Raw genomic sequence first — 15,662 nt, forward strand, 5'->3', positions numbered from 1 at the left:
TGAGATGGCGGAACAGTGGGATCTGGACGAGGAGGTCGTCCGCCGCTTGGGGGCGCTGGCCCTGGAGCAGCCGGGTAGGGTTGGGCAAGGAGGGTCTAGTCCCAGGCCGCGAGGTCTGAGGTTGAGGGGAGAAAACGAAGGTGGAGGCGGGAAAACCGAGGCGGAGAAGCGGTCCCTGAGGCGGAAGACAGGGTCATTGAGGTGGAAGGGTCACACTGGGATGGAGGTGGAGGAACTGAGGAAACTGGAGGGACTGGGCCAGAGGGCGAGGAATTGAAGGAGAGAAAGAGACTCTGAAGTAAAGAAGGAGAAACAAGATTAAAAGAGGAAACCGAATTAACAGGAAACTGAGGCAGCGCACACGGAACTGGGTAAAGGAGAGGATTCTGAACCAGTGGAGGGAAACTGAGCCCGAAGAGAGGCATTGGGGGAAGAAGGGAAATGCTGAGAAGAGCATTGGAGGTAGAGGAAGCTATTGGGGAAGCACGAAAGGCGTTAATTTAGACAGGTTCTGAGACTTCCTACCCAGGAGAGCTTTTACTAGTTGGGGGGAAATGAAAAATAAAAAAGGCGTTCGTTCATCAGCCCCTTTTTTTGTCCAGTCTCTCCTTTGAGACCGTGGCCATCCCTCGGATCCGTCTGGCCGAGTAGCTTCCCTTTAAGAAAGACTCAGAAAGGGGCTGATGTGAAAGCAATAGTGGCCCGGAGGAGTCTGATCTCTCAAGCAGCGTGGGTCCGCACCCCAAGCCTCCACCTACTCCTAGACGTGAAACTGGCTGAGCTACTGCTGACCTCACCTTTGACCCGGGTCTGACCCACACAGCTTGCTGAGTGTCAAAGGAGTAAAAATGTTGGAAAAGTCATTCCAACTCATAGTGACCCCCATTGGGTTTCCAAGGCTGTCAGTCATTATAAAAGTAGATTGCCTCATCTTCCGTGGAGCAACTGGTGGGTTTGAACCACCCATCTGGAGGTTGGGAGCCAAATGCCTTACCCACTACACCACCAGTGCTGCTTCATTCAACTTTTATCCTCCCCAAATTCACTATAGGAACCCTGGTGGCGCGGTTTTAAGCTCTCAGCTGCCACTCAAAATGTCAGCGATTCGAACCCACCAGTGGCTCTGCAGGTGAAAGATGTGGTAGTCTGTTTCCTTAAAGATTTACAGCCTTAGAAACCCTCTGAGGCAGTTCTACTCTGCCCAACAGGGTTGCTGTGAGTCAGAATCGACTCAATGGCAACAGTTTTTTTTTTTTTTAAAAGTTCGCTATGTAGAGCTCTGGTAGCATAGTGGCTAAAGGCACTTGACTGCTAACCAGAAGGCTGGTGGTTCAAATCCACCAGCAACTCCTCGGAAGGACGATGGGGCAATCTACTTCCGTAGTGATACTGCCTCGGAAACCCAAGGAGGGGTCGCTATGAGTCGAGTCCGACTCGACGGCACATAACAACAACAACAACAACATGTAGAGCTCCGGTGGCGTAGTGCCTAAGTCACTTGACTGCTAACCAGAAGACTGGAAGTTCAAACCCAACAGCCACTCCTCCGGATGACGGTTGGGCAATCTACTTCCGGAGTGATACCTCCTCGGAAACCCAAGGAGGGGTCTCTATGGTCGGGTCCGACTCCATGGCGCATAACAGCAACAACACATAATTAAATCAGGTCCTGTGTTAAGTGCTTTACCTATATTATTTAATCCCTATAACAAGCCTATGAAGTAGATGATATTAACAGATGGGTAAAATTAGGTTTAGATTCTTGCTTAAAGTCACAAAACTGGTAAAGTGATGCAGTCAGGATTTTTTAGCTCAGGACTCTGATTCCTGAGTTAAAGCCTGTGCTTTAACCGTAACAAAAAGTTACCTTTCTTGCTTCCTCTAGTAATTTCATCATGAGATATGAAATAACTTGGTGTTATTTGTAATTTTATTTACGAAGTATTAATATCTTAAAATTAGTTCATACTAGTAAGAAACATTACACAGGTAAAGAAAGATATTACTAACTTCCCTTAGGAGCTCTGGTGGTGCAGTGCCTAAGGCATTTGACTGCTAACCAGAAAGTTGGTGGTTCAAAACCCACCAGCTCTTCTGAAAGGAAGATGGGGCAATCTACTTCTGAATCAACTCTATGGCAGAGGGTTTGTTTTTTAATCTCTCTTTAGAGGAGCCCTCATGGTGCACTGGTTAAAGCACTCAGCTGCTAGATGAAAAGTTAGTGGTTGGAACCCACCAACTCTTGGCTGGTTTCCTTTTTTGGGGTTAATATCTCCTTCCTCTCTCCAAATCCTATCTTGAGGTAACCAAAGATAATAGTTTGGTGTGTGTGTAAATAATTGATAAAGATATTTCAGGTTTAGTTTTTCTTTTCCAAATTACATTGAACTTCTTTGTTTTATAGGTAAGCTAAGAGAAAGCTTTATTGGCTTGATACACTTGTCTTTCTTGCTTTTTTTTTTTTTTCTTAAATTGATCAATTTGATTTTTTTTTTTTGCACATACCATTTCTGTTCTTCAGCTACAATTATATACCACAGATTTTTTTTTTTGCTTGTTTCTATTTCATGAGTCTGAGCAATACATTTAATTGTGCTCACTCTGACAATTCAAATAGTACAAAAGCATCTAATGTATACTGAATATTCATTATTTTTTCCACTGCTTATACAAATATGTCCATACAGATAACTTGTTGTGGTTGTTAGGTGCGGTCGAGTTGTTTCCGACTCATAGCGACCCTATGCACAGCAGAACGAAACACCGCCCAGTCCTGTGCTATACTTGAGCCCATCACCACAGCCACTGTGTCAATTCATCTCCTTGAGGGCCTTCCCCTCTTTTGTCCAACCTCCACCTTACCAAGCATGGAATCCTTCTTCAGGGAATGGTCACTTCTGATAACATGACCAAAGTAGGTGAGATGAAGTCTGGCCATTCTTGCTTCCAAGGAGCATTCTGGCTGCACTTCCTCCAGGGCAGATTTTTTAGTTCTTTTAGCAGTCATGGCACTTTCACCATTCTTCGCCAGTGCTACAACTTAAAAGGATCCATTCTTCTTCGGTCTTCCTTATTTATTGGCCAGCTCTCACATTCATATGAGGCGATTGCATGGCTTGTGTCAGGCACACTTTAGTCCTCAAGGAGACATCTTTGCTCCTCAGCACTTGAAAGAGGTGCTTTGCAGCCGACTTGCCCAATGCTATACCTCATCTGCCCCTGGATAATTCCTTGAGAAGTGGATGCCCTCTTCCTTCTTCCTAGTCTGTCCCAATCTGTAAGCTGTGTTGAAACCTGTGTACCGTGTGGAATCCTTCTGGTATTTGAAACACTGGTGGCACAGCCTCAAGCATCACAGCAACACGCAAGCCACCACAGTATGACAAACAGACAAGTTTGTGTCCCTTAGCTGTTCGAAACTTACATATAGATAACTTAGGGGGAAAAAAAGTGTATACATTATTTGGCAGTTTACTTTTTTTTTATTGACCAATAAAACATGGTTATTTTTCAATTAAATGAACTTACTGATATATGCATTATAAAAATCTGAAAGAAATTACAGTAGTCACCTTCAGGGAGAGAGAGCCTGAGGAAAGAGGCTTTCACTCTTAATCTGTACTTTTCTGTACTACTGGAATTTTCTGCCCATGTAACAAATGTTACTTTTTTTTTTTTTTTTTAATGTCCAAAGGGATAATCTTGGTGGACCTTTTTTTTTGTTATATTTATCATATATAAATTCCAATAAATGTTTATATTATCTTTTATTGCACAGAAAATTTCACCATTAGGTAGTGACATTTGTTTTTCCCTATGAATTGTGCTTTCTGTGTCTTGTTTAAGAAAGTCTTCCCTACACTGATGTAATAGACATGTCTATATTTTTTTCTAAAAAGTTTGCAGTTTTGCTTTTCACATTAAGTCTACTCTGTCGTGCGTTTTAAAAAATATGATATGCAAATGGATATAATTGCATTTTTTTTCTTCAAAACCAAAAAACCAAACTTGCTGCTGTCCAGTTGATTCGACTCATAGCAATCTCTCCTTGGGTTTCTGAGGTGGGGTGTCTATAGAAGTAGATTGCCCAATCTTCCTTCCAAGGAGTGGCTGGTGGGTTTGAACTGCCAGTCTTCTGGTTAACAGTCAAATGCCTTAAGCACTATGCCACCAGAGCTTCCTCATTTTTTTTTTTTCTTACCTATAGCCAATTTTCCCAGAATCTATAGATAGTAATGCTATCTCTGTTATGGACCAAGTTCCCTTATATACTAGGCTCTTTAGTCTTCTATTATTCCATTTGTCTATTCCTGCACCAATGTCATACTTTTCTAATTACTATAGCTTAACAGTAGGTCTTGATAACTAGTAAAGTCACTACTCTTCCTTCCTTTATTTCTTGCTTCCCTCTTCAGATTTGTCTGGAATATTCTTGGTCCTTTATTCTTTCAGAAGAATTTTAGAATCATTTTGTCAATTTCCATTACAGCACTTAATGCATTCCATTTAAACAGATATATGACCTGATTGGATCCCCATTTAAAAAATATGACTCTCACCCATTAGAAGCCCATTATAGTAGTCCAGAAAAGAGATGCCGAATGGTGTCTCAGGAGAGTGTTGTTGTTAGGTGCTGTCGAGTCAGCTCCAACTCATGGCGACCCTCTATACAACAGAACAAAACCCTGCCAGGTCCTGTGCCATCCTCACAACCCTTGCTATATTGAGTCCATCATTACAGCCACTGTTTCAATCTGTCTTGTTGAGGGTCTTCCCCTTTTTTGCTCACCCTCTACCAAACATGATATCCTTCTCTAGGGAGTGATCCCTTCAGACAACATGATCAAAGTAGTCGAGATGAAGTCTGGCTATTCTAGCTTCTAAGGAGCATTCTGGCTGCATTTCTTCCAGGGCAGATTTGTTTGTTCTTCTGGAGGAGAGTGTTAGTGGAGATGAAAACAAGTTTACAGAGTCAAAGTGTATTTGGGGAGATAGAAGGGATGGTATTTAGAGGAGAACTGCCATTTATTGAAAGAGAGGGAGGAAAACAGGTCCGGGAAGCAGGGAATCAAGCTATCTCTTTTGAGCATGTTACGTTTAAAATCCCCATTAGACATCCAGGTGGAAAATATTTAGTTGGCAGTTGAATATGAGTCTGCATCTCAGAGGAGAGGTCAGAGGAAAAGGCAGTGCATAAAGGAAGTAATGGTCAGCTGGGCTACATGCTGTTGACAGGATGAGCCAGTTAAATGTAGAAAGTGTCTGATAGATTTGGGAAATGGAAATCATTGGTGACCCATTCAGGAGAGGAGGGAAGCCAGACTAGGGTGAGATGAAAAGAGAATGATGATATGTGAGAGAGAAGGGATAGAGAGGGTAATATTTTGCTGGGAGATTTGGCTATAAAGGAGAGTAACAAAAAAACAAACTCACTGCTGTCAAGACAACCCCTCTGGATTTCTGAGGCAGTATCTCTTCGGAAGTAGATTGCCTAATCTTCCTCCCAAGGAATGGCTAGTGGGTTTGTACCACCAGCCTTCTGGTTAGCAGTCAAATGTCTTAGGCACTACACCACCAGAACTTCCATAAAGGAGAGTAGAGAAGTGGAAAGTTCTTGATATGGGGTCAAGAACAGTTTTTTGTTTTTTTTTAATAAAAGATAGGATACACTAGAGTATGTTTGTAGGCTGATAATATCATTAGTTAGAAAGGGAAGAATCTGTAACTATGTATACGTTTTGTTTTTTTTTTTAAACTTTTAAAATAAATAAATAAATATATCTGTAATGTAATAATTGTACAGTGGAAAGTAGGTCTTGGCCCTCTCCCTGTCCCATGGGCTCAGTTTCACTTCTTAAAGATAATCATTGTTACCAATATCTTGGATAGTTTTCCAGAAATATTATCTACATATATAGCGTATACTACTTGTTTTATAATATCAATTCTCAAATATATTCAAGAGCAGAGATAACCAAATAATGTACTCCCATCGCCTTACTTCAATAGTTATCATAAATTTATGTCCAGTCTTCTTTCATCTGTATCCCACCTACTATTCACCCACCCCTACCTCCTGTACTATTTATTTTAAACCAAATCTCAGGTATATGATTTCATCCATAAATATTACAGTATATAATACTATAATAAATAGATAAGAACTCTATTTTTAAAATCACATGTAAAACCTAAAAATATTTAATTTCTTACTATCATCAAATATTTAAAGTGTTCTCATTTCCCCAACTGTCCTATAAAATTTTTATTTTTTTTGAATGAGGCTCCATACAAGGTCCATTGCATACATTGCAATTGGTTGATATAAGTCTTAAATCTCTTTGATCTATAGGTTCCCCTTGTTTTTTTTATCTTCCTTGCATTTTATATTGTTTTTGAAAAAACTAGGTGTCTTAGTTATCTAGTGCTGCTATAACAGAAATACCACAAGTGGGTGGCTTTAGCAAAGAAAGTTATTTTCTCACAGTTTGTTGTTGTTGTTGTTGTTATGTGTCTTTGAGTCGGACCTGACTCATAGTGACCCCTCCTTGGGTTTCTGAGGCAGTATTACTACAAAGTAGATTGCCCTATCTTCCTTCCGAGGAGTGGCTGGTGGGTTTGAACCACCAGCCTTCTGGTTAGCAGTCAAGTGCCTTAGGTACTAAGCTACCTAGAAATCAGAATCAGGGTGCCAGCTCTAGGTGTGGGCTTTCTCTCTCTGTCAGCACTAGAGGAAGGTCCTTGTCTATTTTGAGCTTTTGCTTCTGGGTGATCTTCAAGTGGCTTGGCATCTCTCTTCCCCCAGCTTTGCGTTGCTTGCTTGTTTAATCTCTTTTATATCTCAAAAGTAATCGACTCAATATACACCCTACACTAATCATGGCTCATTAACCTAACAAATACAATACATTCCAAATGGTATTACATAGACACAGAGGTTAGGATTCATACACATATATTTTGGAGACATAATTCAACCCATAACACTGGGTCATTTGTCCTGAAGAGTTTGCTGCCATCTGAATTTTGCTGATTGCTTTCCTAAGTTGTTCAATACCTGTTCTCCTTCCCTGTATTTCGTAAAATTGGTAGTTAGATGAGGCTTGATCAAATTCCAGCATTGTTTTTTTTTTTGGTACTTCACAGATGATGATGTATTTACATCAGAAAGTATACAATGTCTTGTGTACCTTCTTTTTGTGATATTATCAGGCATTGAATATGATTGCCTATGTCCATTAAGTCATCAGGGATTGAAAAATGGTAGTTTTCTTATTCTACTTTTCATTCTTCTTTATTAGCTGAAACACTTCTGTAAGGAGAAAGTTCCCTCATCAACTATTCCATTACTCTGAGGTATAGTTTGTATAGGAAAAGTAGGATAAATGCTTGATTTTTTTCACTGACAATTTTCTGAATAGTAGTTGTTTTCTTAGTATCCTCCAAAGGTGACCAGTGATCAGACAAGTTGTGGGATGACATCAAGTACTTCATACATGAAGAAAACAAAAGGTCATTAAAAAGACAAGAAAGGAAGGAAAGACCAAAATGGATGTCAGAAGAGACTCTGAAACTTGCTGTTGAATGGAGAGTAGCTAAAGCAAATGGAAGAAATGATGAAATAATAGAGCTGAACAGAAGATTCCAAAGAGTGGCTTGAGAAGACAAAGTAAAGTATTATAATGAAGTGTACAAAGATCTGGAGTTAGAAGACCAAAAGGGAAGAACACACTTGTTATTTCTCAAGCTGATGGAACTGAAGAAAAAAAGAAAATCAAGCCTGAGTTGCAATACTGAAGGATTCTATGGGCAAGATACTGAATGATATAGAAAGCATCAAAAGAAGATGGAAGAATACAGAGTCACTGTACCAAAAAGAATTGGTTGACATTCAACCATTTCAGGAGGTAGTACGTGATCAAGAACCAATGGTATGGAAGGAAGAAATCCAAGCTGCACTGAAGCAACTGGTGAAAAACAAAGCTCCAGGAACTGACAGAAGAGCCATTGAAATGTTTCAACAAACAGATGGAGTGCTGGAGGCACTTACTCATTTATGCCAGGAAATTTGGAAGACAGCTACCTGGACAACCGACTGGAAGAGATCCATATCTGTGCCCATTCCAAAGAAAGGTGATATAATAGCATGTGGAAATTATCACACAATATCATTGATATAACATGCAAGTGAAATTTTGTTAAGGATAATTAAAAAATGGTTGCAGTAGTACATTGACAGGGAACTGTCAGAAATTCAAACAGCATTCAAAAGAGGGTATGGAATGAGAGATATCATTTTTGTTGTCATTGGATCTTGGCTGAAAGCAGAGAATATCAGAAAGATGTTTACCTGTGTTTTATTGACTATGCAAAGGCATTAAACTGTGTGTATCATAACAAATTATGGATATAACATTGTGAAGAATGGGAATTTCAGAACACTTAATTGTGCTCATGAGGAACATGTACATAGACCAAGAGGCTGACGTTCAAACAGAACAAGGGGAAACTGCATGGTTTAAAATCAGGAAAAGTGTATGTCAGAGTTGTATCCTTTCACCATACTTATTCAATCTGTTTGGTGAGCAAGTAATTTGAGAAGTTAGACTATATGAAGAAGAACACAGCATCAGGATTGGAGGAAGACTCATTAATCAGCTGCAATATGCAGATGATACCACCTTGCTTGATGAAAGTGAAGAAGAATTGAAGCACTTACTGATGAAGATCAAAGAAAAAAGCAACACCGTGATAAACAGAGAAAAGATTGAAGTTGTCAAGAATTCATTTTACTTGGATCCACAAGTAATGCCAATGGAAGCAGCAGTCAGAAATCAGATGATGTATTTCACTGAGCAAATCTGCTGCAAAAACATCTTTAAATTGTTGAAGACCAAAGATGTCACTTTGAAGACTAAGTTGGGCCTGGCCCATGCCATTGTCTTTTCAATAGCCTTATATGCATGTGAAATCTGGACAATGAATAAAGATCAAAGAAGGCTCGATGCATTGGAATTGTGGTATTGGCAAAGAATATTGACAATACCTGGAACTGCCACTAGAATGAACAAATTTTTGGAAGAGGTGTAGCTCCTTAGAAGTGAGAATGGCCAGACTTTGTCTCACGTACTTTGGTCATGTTGTCGGAAGGGACCAGTCCTTGGGGGAAGGCTATCGTGCTTGGTAAAGTAGAGGGTCAGTGAAAATGAGGAAGACCCTCAGTGAGATGGATTGACACAGTGGCTGCAGTGATGGGCTCAAGCAAAGCAGCAGTTGTGAGGATGGCACAGGACTGTTTCATTCTGTTGTGCATAGGGTCACCATGAGCCAGAAATGACTCAATGACACCTAAAAACAACAAATGTGCACAATCCCGTGGCATTTAGTACATTCACAATGTTGTGCAGCTCTCATCTAGTTCCAGAACATTTTTATCTACCCAAAAGGAAACCCTATACCCATTAGGCAGTCATTCCCCTTCCCGCCAGCACCCAACAGCCTCTAATGGCTATCTATTTCTATAGATTTGCCTGTTCTGGATATTTATATAAATTGAATAACATTCTATATTCATTTGCTCAATATTTATTTAATACTTACAACACCTTGAGGTGAGTACTGTTATTGTCCCATTTTACAGAGGGAATTGATACACAAAAAAGGTTAAATCACAGTTCTAGTACATTGAGCTTTTATCATTGTCTTGTTATTAAGACTGCCTTCTACTACTCTTCTACTGAAGGACTTTTTGACAGTTTCCTTTTTTTTTTTCCTTTTGCTATCTTAAAATAGTTCAGCAATTGACATCCTTGTAGTATATATTATCTTGACAAAATTTCGTATTATCTATAGGGCTAAATAAATCCCAGAAGTAGCATTGCTGAATTTTGTTTTTTAACTTTGAGAACTTTTGGAAAATTAATAGTGTTTTGAGAGTTTTTGGAGAATTTCACTACATCTGATCTGATCTTATGAGCCCTATCTTGGATGTAGGGCCTTTCCCAGATGGGATATGGGAGGAAGGAAGGCCTGTTTTCACTGATTGTGCTGTTTATTCAAGCAGAGATCATAATATATCTACTGATGATCTCTTTTCAGAACTGGTGGAGTCTCTTTCATTGCAGGGATCTTATGCCGGAAAAATCCATTCCATCGGTGATGCCTTCAGAAATTTTAAAAACCTCCGATCCTTAGATTTATCAAGAAATTTGATCACTAGCCTAAAGGTAAGTTCTGTATTCTATGACCAGCCAGGTCAGCCCAATTTATTTTTTTGATGGGAAGAAATAAGGGCTAGATAATATCATCCTGAGGAATATAGAACTTTCCTTTTAAATGCTTCCCAACTACATTTTATTATTTACTGTAAAATTCTTTCAACTTTGCTCCATGTTTGATTTTTTTTTTTTTTTTTTTTTTAAGAATAAAATTTGGGGAAAAAATTCCTTTTGTATTCAAGGAAAACTATGTTAAGCTATTGTTGCCTAGGGCATTAGCAGAAATTGTATGCAAGAAATTATGAAGAGAGTTTGTATAAGTGCAAATTCTTAGACCCTACTCAGAGAGATCTTGATTTATTAGGTCTGCTGCGGGCTCGGGACAAATCCCCCGGTGATTCGGGTGCTGGTGGTACATGGGTACACATGGAGACACTGGTCTTGGGTGTTGCTGTTTTTTTTTTTCTATGATGAAGAGGAAAAGGTGGTCTTTAAAACAAAAATTTCCAGGTTAGGGGATGATGGAGGAGAGAGCAGTACAGGAAGGTAGGAGGGAGCAGGCCTGAGCAGAGTAATATGTGAGATTTAGTTGACACCAAGAGCGTGATAAACATAAATGAATGCACACAGATGGAACTTTTTTTTTGCTTTGTGATAGATCAAAAATCCTACTTCTTCCAGGTATTCCCATTTTGCCCCAACTATATACTTGTCTTGGTGAAGCTTTTCTCTCCAAGACTCAAGGGGGAAAACTCAGATGCTACGCAGAATTAGTCAATCTCCTGGATTATTCTGCAATTTTTAATTTCTTCGGGAATACTTGTTTAACAAAATAAATCAGACTCAATCTCAAGATCCTAAACTAAGCTCTTAAAAAGGGGAAGCCCAAACAAGATCAAACCTCCAGCTGGTCCTCATTTAACCCACTGCCATCTAGTTGATTCCAAATCATTTCAACCCCCGAGGCTGTAAATCCTTACAGAAGTAGATTGCCTCATCTTCCTCCCACGGAGAGCTGGAGGGTTTGAACCATTGACCTTCTGGTTGGAACTAAATGCTTCACCCAGATCCTTATTTAGGAGACTCTAAAAGCAGTGGCTCCAAATTGAACTAGGTTTTTAGACTGTATTTGAGTTGCCATTTGTATTTGGCACATCGGTCTCAAAAAGTATTAGTTTAGAGTTGCTTAGGTCTCCTTTTTTCATCTGTGTGTGCATGTTTGTGTTGACAGAGCTCTTGGTATGTGGCAGCTAATCCTCACATGTTATCCTGCCCAGACCTGCTCCCTCCTACTTTCCTGCATTGTTCTCTGCCCCAACATCCCCTACCTTGGAAATTCTTCTTTGTTTTGAAGACTACCATTTCCTCTTCTAGAAAACATCCCGACAGTGTTTGTTTATTTGTTCTTCTTTGTCGGGCTAAAATATTAAGTGATTGTGGTAGTTAAAGTTGTGTGTCAGTTTGGTTGGGCCATGGTTTTGCATGGTTTGGCAGCTGGATGTAGTTATTCCCCAGGATGAGATTGTAATCACCTGCATGGTGCAATCTGTTGTGAGTACCTAATCAGTTAAAGGAGAGCTGCCTGTGAGGTGTGGCCTGCTTCCAGTATATAGGGTAAAGCTTTGAGAAAGGTCTGTAGCTTTTTGGCACAGTTGGATCCTGCATTTGGCTGAGTCTTCACCTCTAATTCCTGGACTTGAACCGTTGTGTTACCTGCTGGTTTTGGGATTGTGCCATTTTACCTGCTTACCTTGGCTTCATCAGTTTAGCAGCTCGCAGCTGCCTGAGTTATGAGACGCCGCCAGCTCCAGTGCGCATGGAATGAGAGGGAAAGCTGAAGCCCAAAGGCAAGAGGCCTTCACCCAGCCCCTAGAGCCAGCACTCTGAATGTGGACATCTAGTTTCCTAAACTGTAAGAGAATGAATTCCTGTTTGTTAAAGCCATCCACCTGTGGTATGTCTGTTAGAGCTGCACTAGAGAACCAAGACAGTGATCATTGCTCTTCTTATATTCCCTTTCTTTCCTCTTCTGTAAACTGAGTGAAAAGCTATTGTGAGGATTAATCAAATTAGCTTAAATAATCAAATATTAACAATATCTAAACCTCCTAGTACAGTGCTTGACATGTAGGAAGTACTCTATAGATGTGTTAGTTTCCTACTCTTTTTGCATCTGTAATTTATCTCTAGCAGCTCAGAATCACTTTGTTTAATTTCCTGGGGGTGGGGGGGATGTTTTGTTTATTGCTACTATAACTTTGGAAAATGCGTGAATTCATGTCAAATGGGAAGAGTGACAGGATAGAAATTGTTTCGTTGACTTTTAACAGTGAGAGAAATTAAAGGCTAACTTGAGTTGGGACATTAGATATATTTAAAGGCAGTCCTAATGGTGTTTCCCTGAGAGTGGGCTTAAAAGCTCTGATAAAGAATCCTAACCACTGACCCTTTAACAACACAGAAGTTAGTGGAATTGAAAAGAGCTGGAAAGAAATGCATCTCAGTGTGACTCAGGGTTCTGTTTGGAAATGTTTTGTACGTATCTCTGAGTTTTCTAAATTTCTTGAAATGAGGGTCATTTTAAATGAGAATGAAAACGTTATTTTATGAATACATGATGGAAATTTTATCTTTCTGAAGTTATCTTCAAAAGTAGAGTTCCTTGTGTTGTATTTTTACTAAAGAAAAGTATGTGATTAGACCTATATTTACATGTTTTGAAATATTGTCCAGAAATTTAGGGTTGGGCAAAACAGCTAACTAACCAAATACATGAAAATAAAGCAATTAATTTCAATAGCCACTTATAGCAAAGGAGGAAAATGGTGGCTTTTCCCCTTGAGTTTCCCAGTCCTGATTGAATTTTTGCCGGTTAAGTAGAGGCATGAACTTGCCTGATCTGTGGAAAGAGATCTGACCAAGGAAGAATATTTCTACCAAAGAGAATTGGAGGATGGGAAGCTTGTATGGTGGCAGTAACTCTGAAGGGTGAAACAAGGTCAAGAGAGGATCCTAAATTGGTCCAGGAGGGAGGGCTTGCAGGTGCTATTGTTTTGTTTCCCCAAAGAGTCCACTGATCCTATGAGTGAGGCAATGAGATTTAGGGGCATACACACACATGCACTGTTGAAAAACCTTTTCTTTCTTCCTCAGAACTAGCTCTTCTTCCTACCTTTATTCTTGTAAGTTGGAGTACTGTGAGGCCAGGACAGTGGTTGGGGGCAAGGACAAGAGAAGTGCAAAGACCGCTTGGCCTGACTCCAACTGGGAAGGATTGCTTTGGGGAACAAGAGAAGTAGGGAACTGAGTGCAGATATTTGAATACCAGATTTTGTAAAGGAGGAAATGTATCATATATGAAGTATTTAATATTTAGAATACCCATTGCCCATGGACTACAATGTTCTTATTCCCAGACAACTGAATGTGAGTTCCAACCTTGCATTCCTCACAGGACACGGGCAACTCGGGTGCCATGTTTAGGATGGAAAGTAATCCTTCATCTGTGAGAGTCCTAGTCCTTACCAGCATGCAGTTTATAATGTGGTCTTTTCCTTGCAGGGCATCCAGTATTTATGTTCACTCCAAGACCTGAATTTATATTATAACAACATTCCTTCATTAGTGGAAGTGTCCCGCCTACAGCCTTTATCCTTCCTCAAAGAACTAGATTTGAGACTCAATCCTGTTGTCAGGAAAGATACAGATTATAGGCTCTTTGCCGTGTATACACTACAAACTCTGGAGAAACTGGGTGAGACCCTCCTCCCCTGTTCCTTGCCCCCAGAATCTTACTTAAGTCTCCTAACTTTTTTGATAATGACCCAGGGTGTGCACTGGCAAGATGAACTTATTAGTCAATATTTTTATAACTCTTCTCTGGGAGGATTTATGACAAATAAATTCTTTTATGTTAATAAACAATAATCTATGATTTTATCAATTATTTCCAGCTTTAGTTTTCTTCACTTGAGCTCCTCCTCAACACAAATGCTTAGAGTTGAGATTGATTTTTCCAGGTGGCCCAACTTTGCAACTGCATTAGCAATAGAAAATTAATACAACTCTGGGGTTTAGTTGACAAGGAACAATGAATATCCCTTCAAATGAGCTGGTCTATATTACTTTTTAATTTTATTGTTAAATAAGTATTTTTAGTGGTACAAATTTCTAGTTCACATTCCCCTGGGAAAGTTATTGCCCTAGCGGTGATAAAGGGAAACTAAGTAAACTTTCAGAATTTGGTATCACTTTCAGTCTTCACATTAGGGCCATTGAGTTGTTTGCTGACCAAGCCCTGCTTTCCTGAAGTAGTTCTGCCTCCGTGGCAGTGGTTGCTATGGTATCCCTTGTAGTCTCCCTGAGTTACTGCTTGCTTCAGTGACAACATAATAGCTTTATTTTGTGACCTGTCTCTAATGAGAGAAGATGAGACTGGTCTTTAGTTTTTACTGTGTGGAATATGACTTTCTGACCCACTACTGTTGACTCCAAAAAAAAAAAAAAGAAACATGCTCAGACCCCGATTTTTGCCTGCAGACGACCGAATTGTACGTGACAGTGAGAGAAAAGCTGCCAAGCTGCATTTCAGTCAGTTGGGCAACAGTGAAAATTTTCTTTTAGAGGTGGAAAAAAGGTAAGGTTTGGAAATTTTTTTTTTTTTTTTTTTTTTAAAGTTTGGTTCTGGAATAGAGAATAGTAAATTTCTGCATAACTCTCCACAAGTTGTAAGAATCCTCAGATCAGGAATAAAAGTACCTCTCAGGCATACTAGTGGGCTCTGGTGGTGCAGAGGTTAAGGCATTTGGCTGTTAACCAAAAGTTTAGTGGTTCAAACCCACCTGCTGCTCTGTGAGAGGAGAAGAGGCAGTATGATTCCATAAGGATTTACAGCCTTGGAAACCCTGTGGGGCAGTTCTACTCTATCTTCTAGGGTCACTGTGAGTCAGGGTCTGTTCGACAGCAGTGGATTGGGTTTGGTTAAGCAGCATACTGAGATTTCCCTGGGGTGAGAATCTGGCCTTGCGTGGGTACGTACGTTCTTGAACTGTTGAGTCAGCTTTGGATATAATTGCTATAAATTCCCTATAGAAGTTGTTCAAAGTTTATAGGGAGGATATTATGGAATAACTTATCATACTCATAAAGACTTACCAGCCTTATCTTAGAGTTATAAATCAGTACATCATCTTTTCATTAGGATTTCATTACCATGAAAAAAGAACAAAAACCAAACTCACTGCTGTCAAGTCAATTAGACTCATAGCGACCCCTCCTTGGGTTTCCGAGGCAGTATTTCTTTCTTTCTTTCTTTCTTTTTTTTTTTAATTAGGATTTGGGTGAAGATTTACAGAGTAAATTCACTTTTCGTACAGCAGTTCACATATACTTTGTCTCATGTCATTGACCAAAATTTACAATGCAGCAGCTCCCACTTCCTCCCCA

General features: G+C 39.8%; 1 protein-coding gene across 1 annotated transcript in view; it reads left to right on the forward strand.

Annotated features, from left to right (window-relative positions):
- The first annotated feature begins 4 nt into the window (after nt 1-4).
- LRRC36 (leucine rich repeat containing 36) overlaps nt 5-15,662 on the forward strand; it is a 66,340-nt gene continuing 50,682 nt past the window's right edge. Inside the window, exons 1-4 of the mRNA XM_007940250.1 lie at nt 5-74; nt 10,099-10,226; nt 13,779-13,971; nt 14,757-14,853. Coding sequence (XP_007938441.1) covers nt 5-74; nt 10,099-10,226; nt 13,779-13,971; nt 14,757-14,853 — 488 coding nt within the window. The remainder of the gene's footprint in view (nt 75-10,098; nt 10,227-13,778; nt 13,972-14,756; nt 14,854-15,662) is intronic.

The sequence above is a fragment of the Orycteropus afer genome, unplaced genomic scaffold (genome assembly GCF_000298275.1).
Source record: "Orycteropus afer afer isolate SDZICR_OR568_19922 unplaced genomic scaffold, OryAfe1.0 scaffold00067, whole genome shotgun sequence".
NCBI lineage: Eukaryota > Metazoa > Chordata > Mammalia > Tubulidentata > Orycteropodidae > Orycteropus > Orycteropus afer.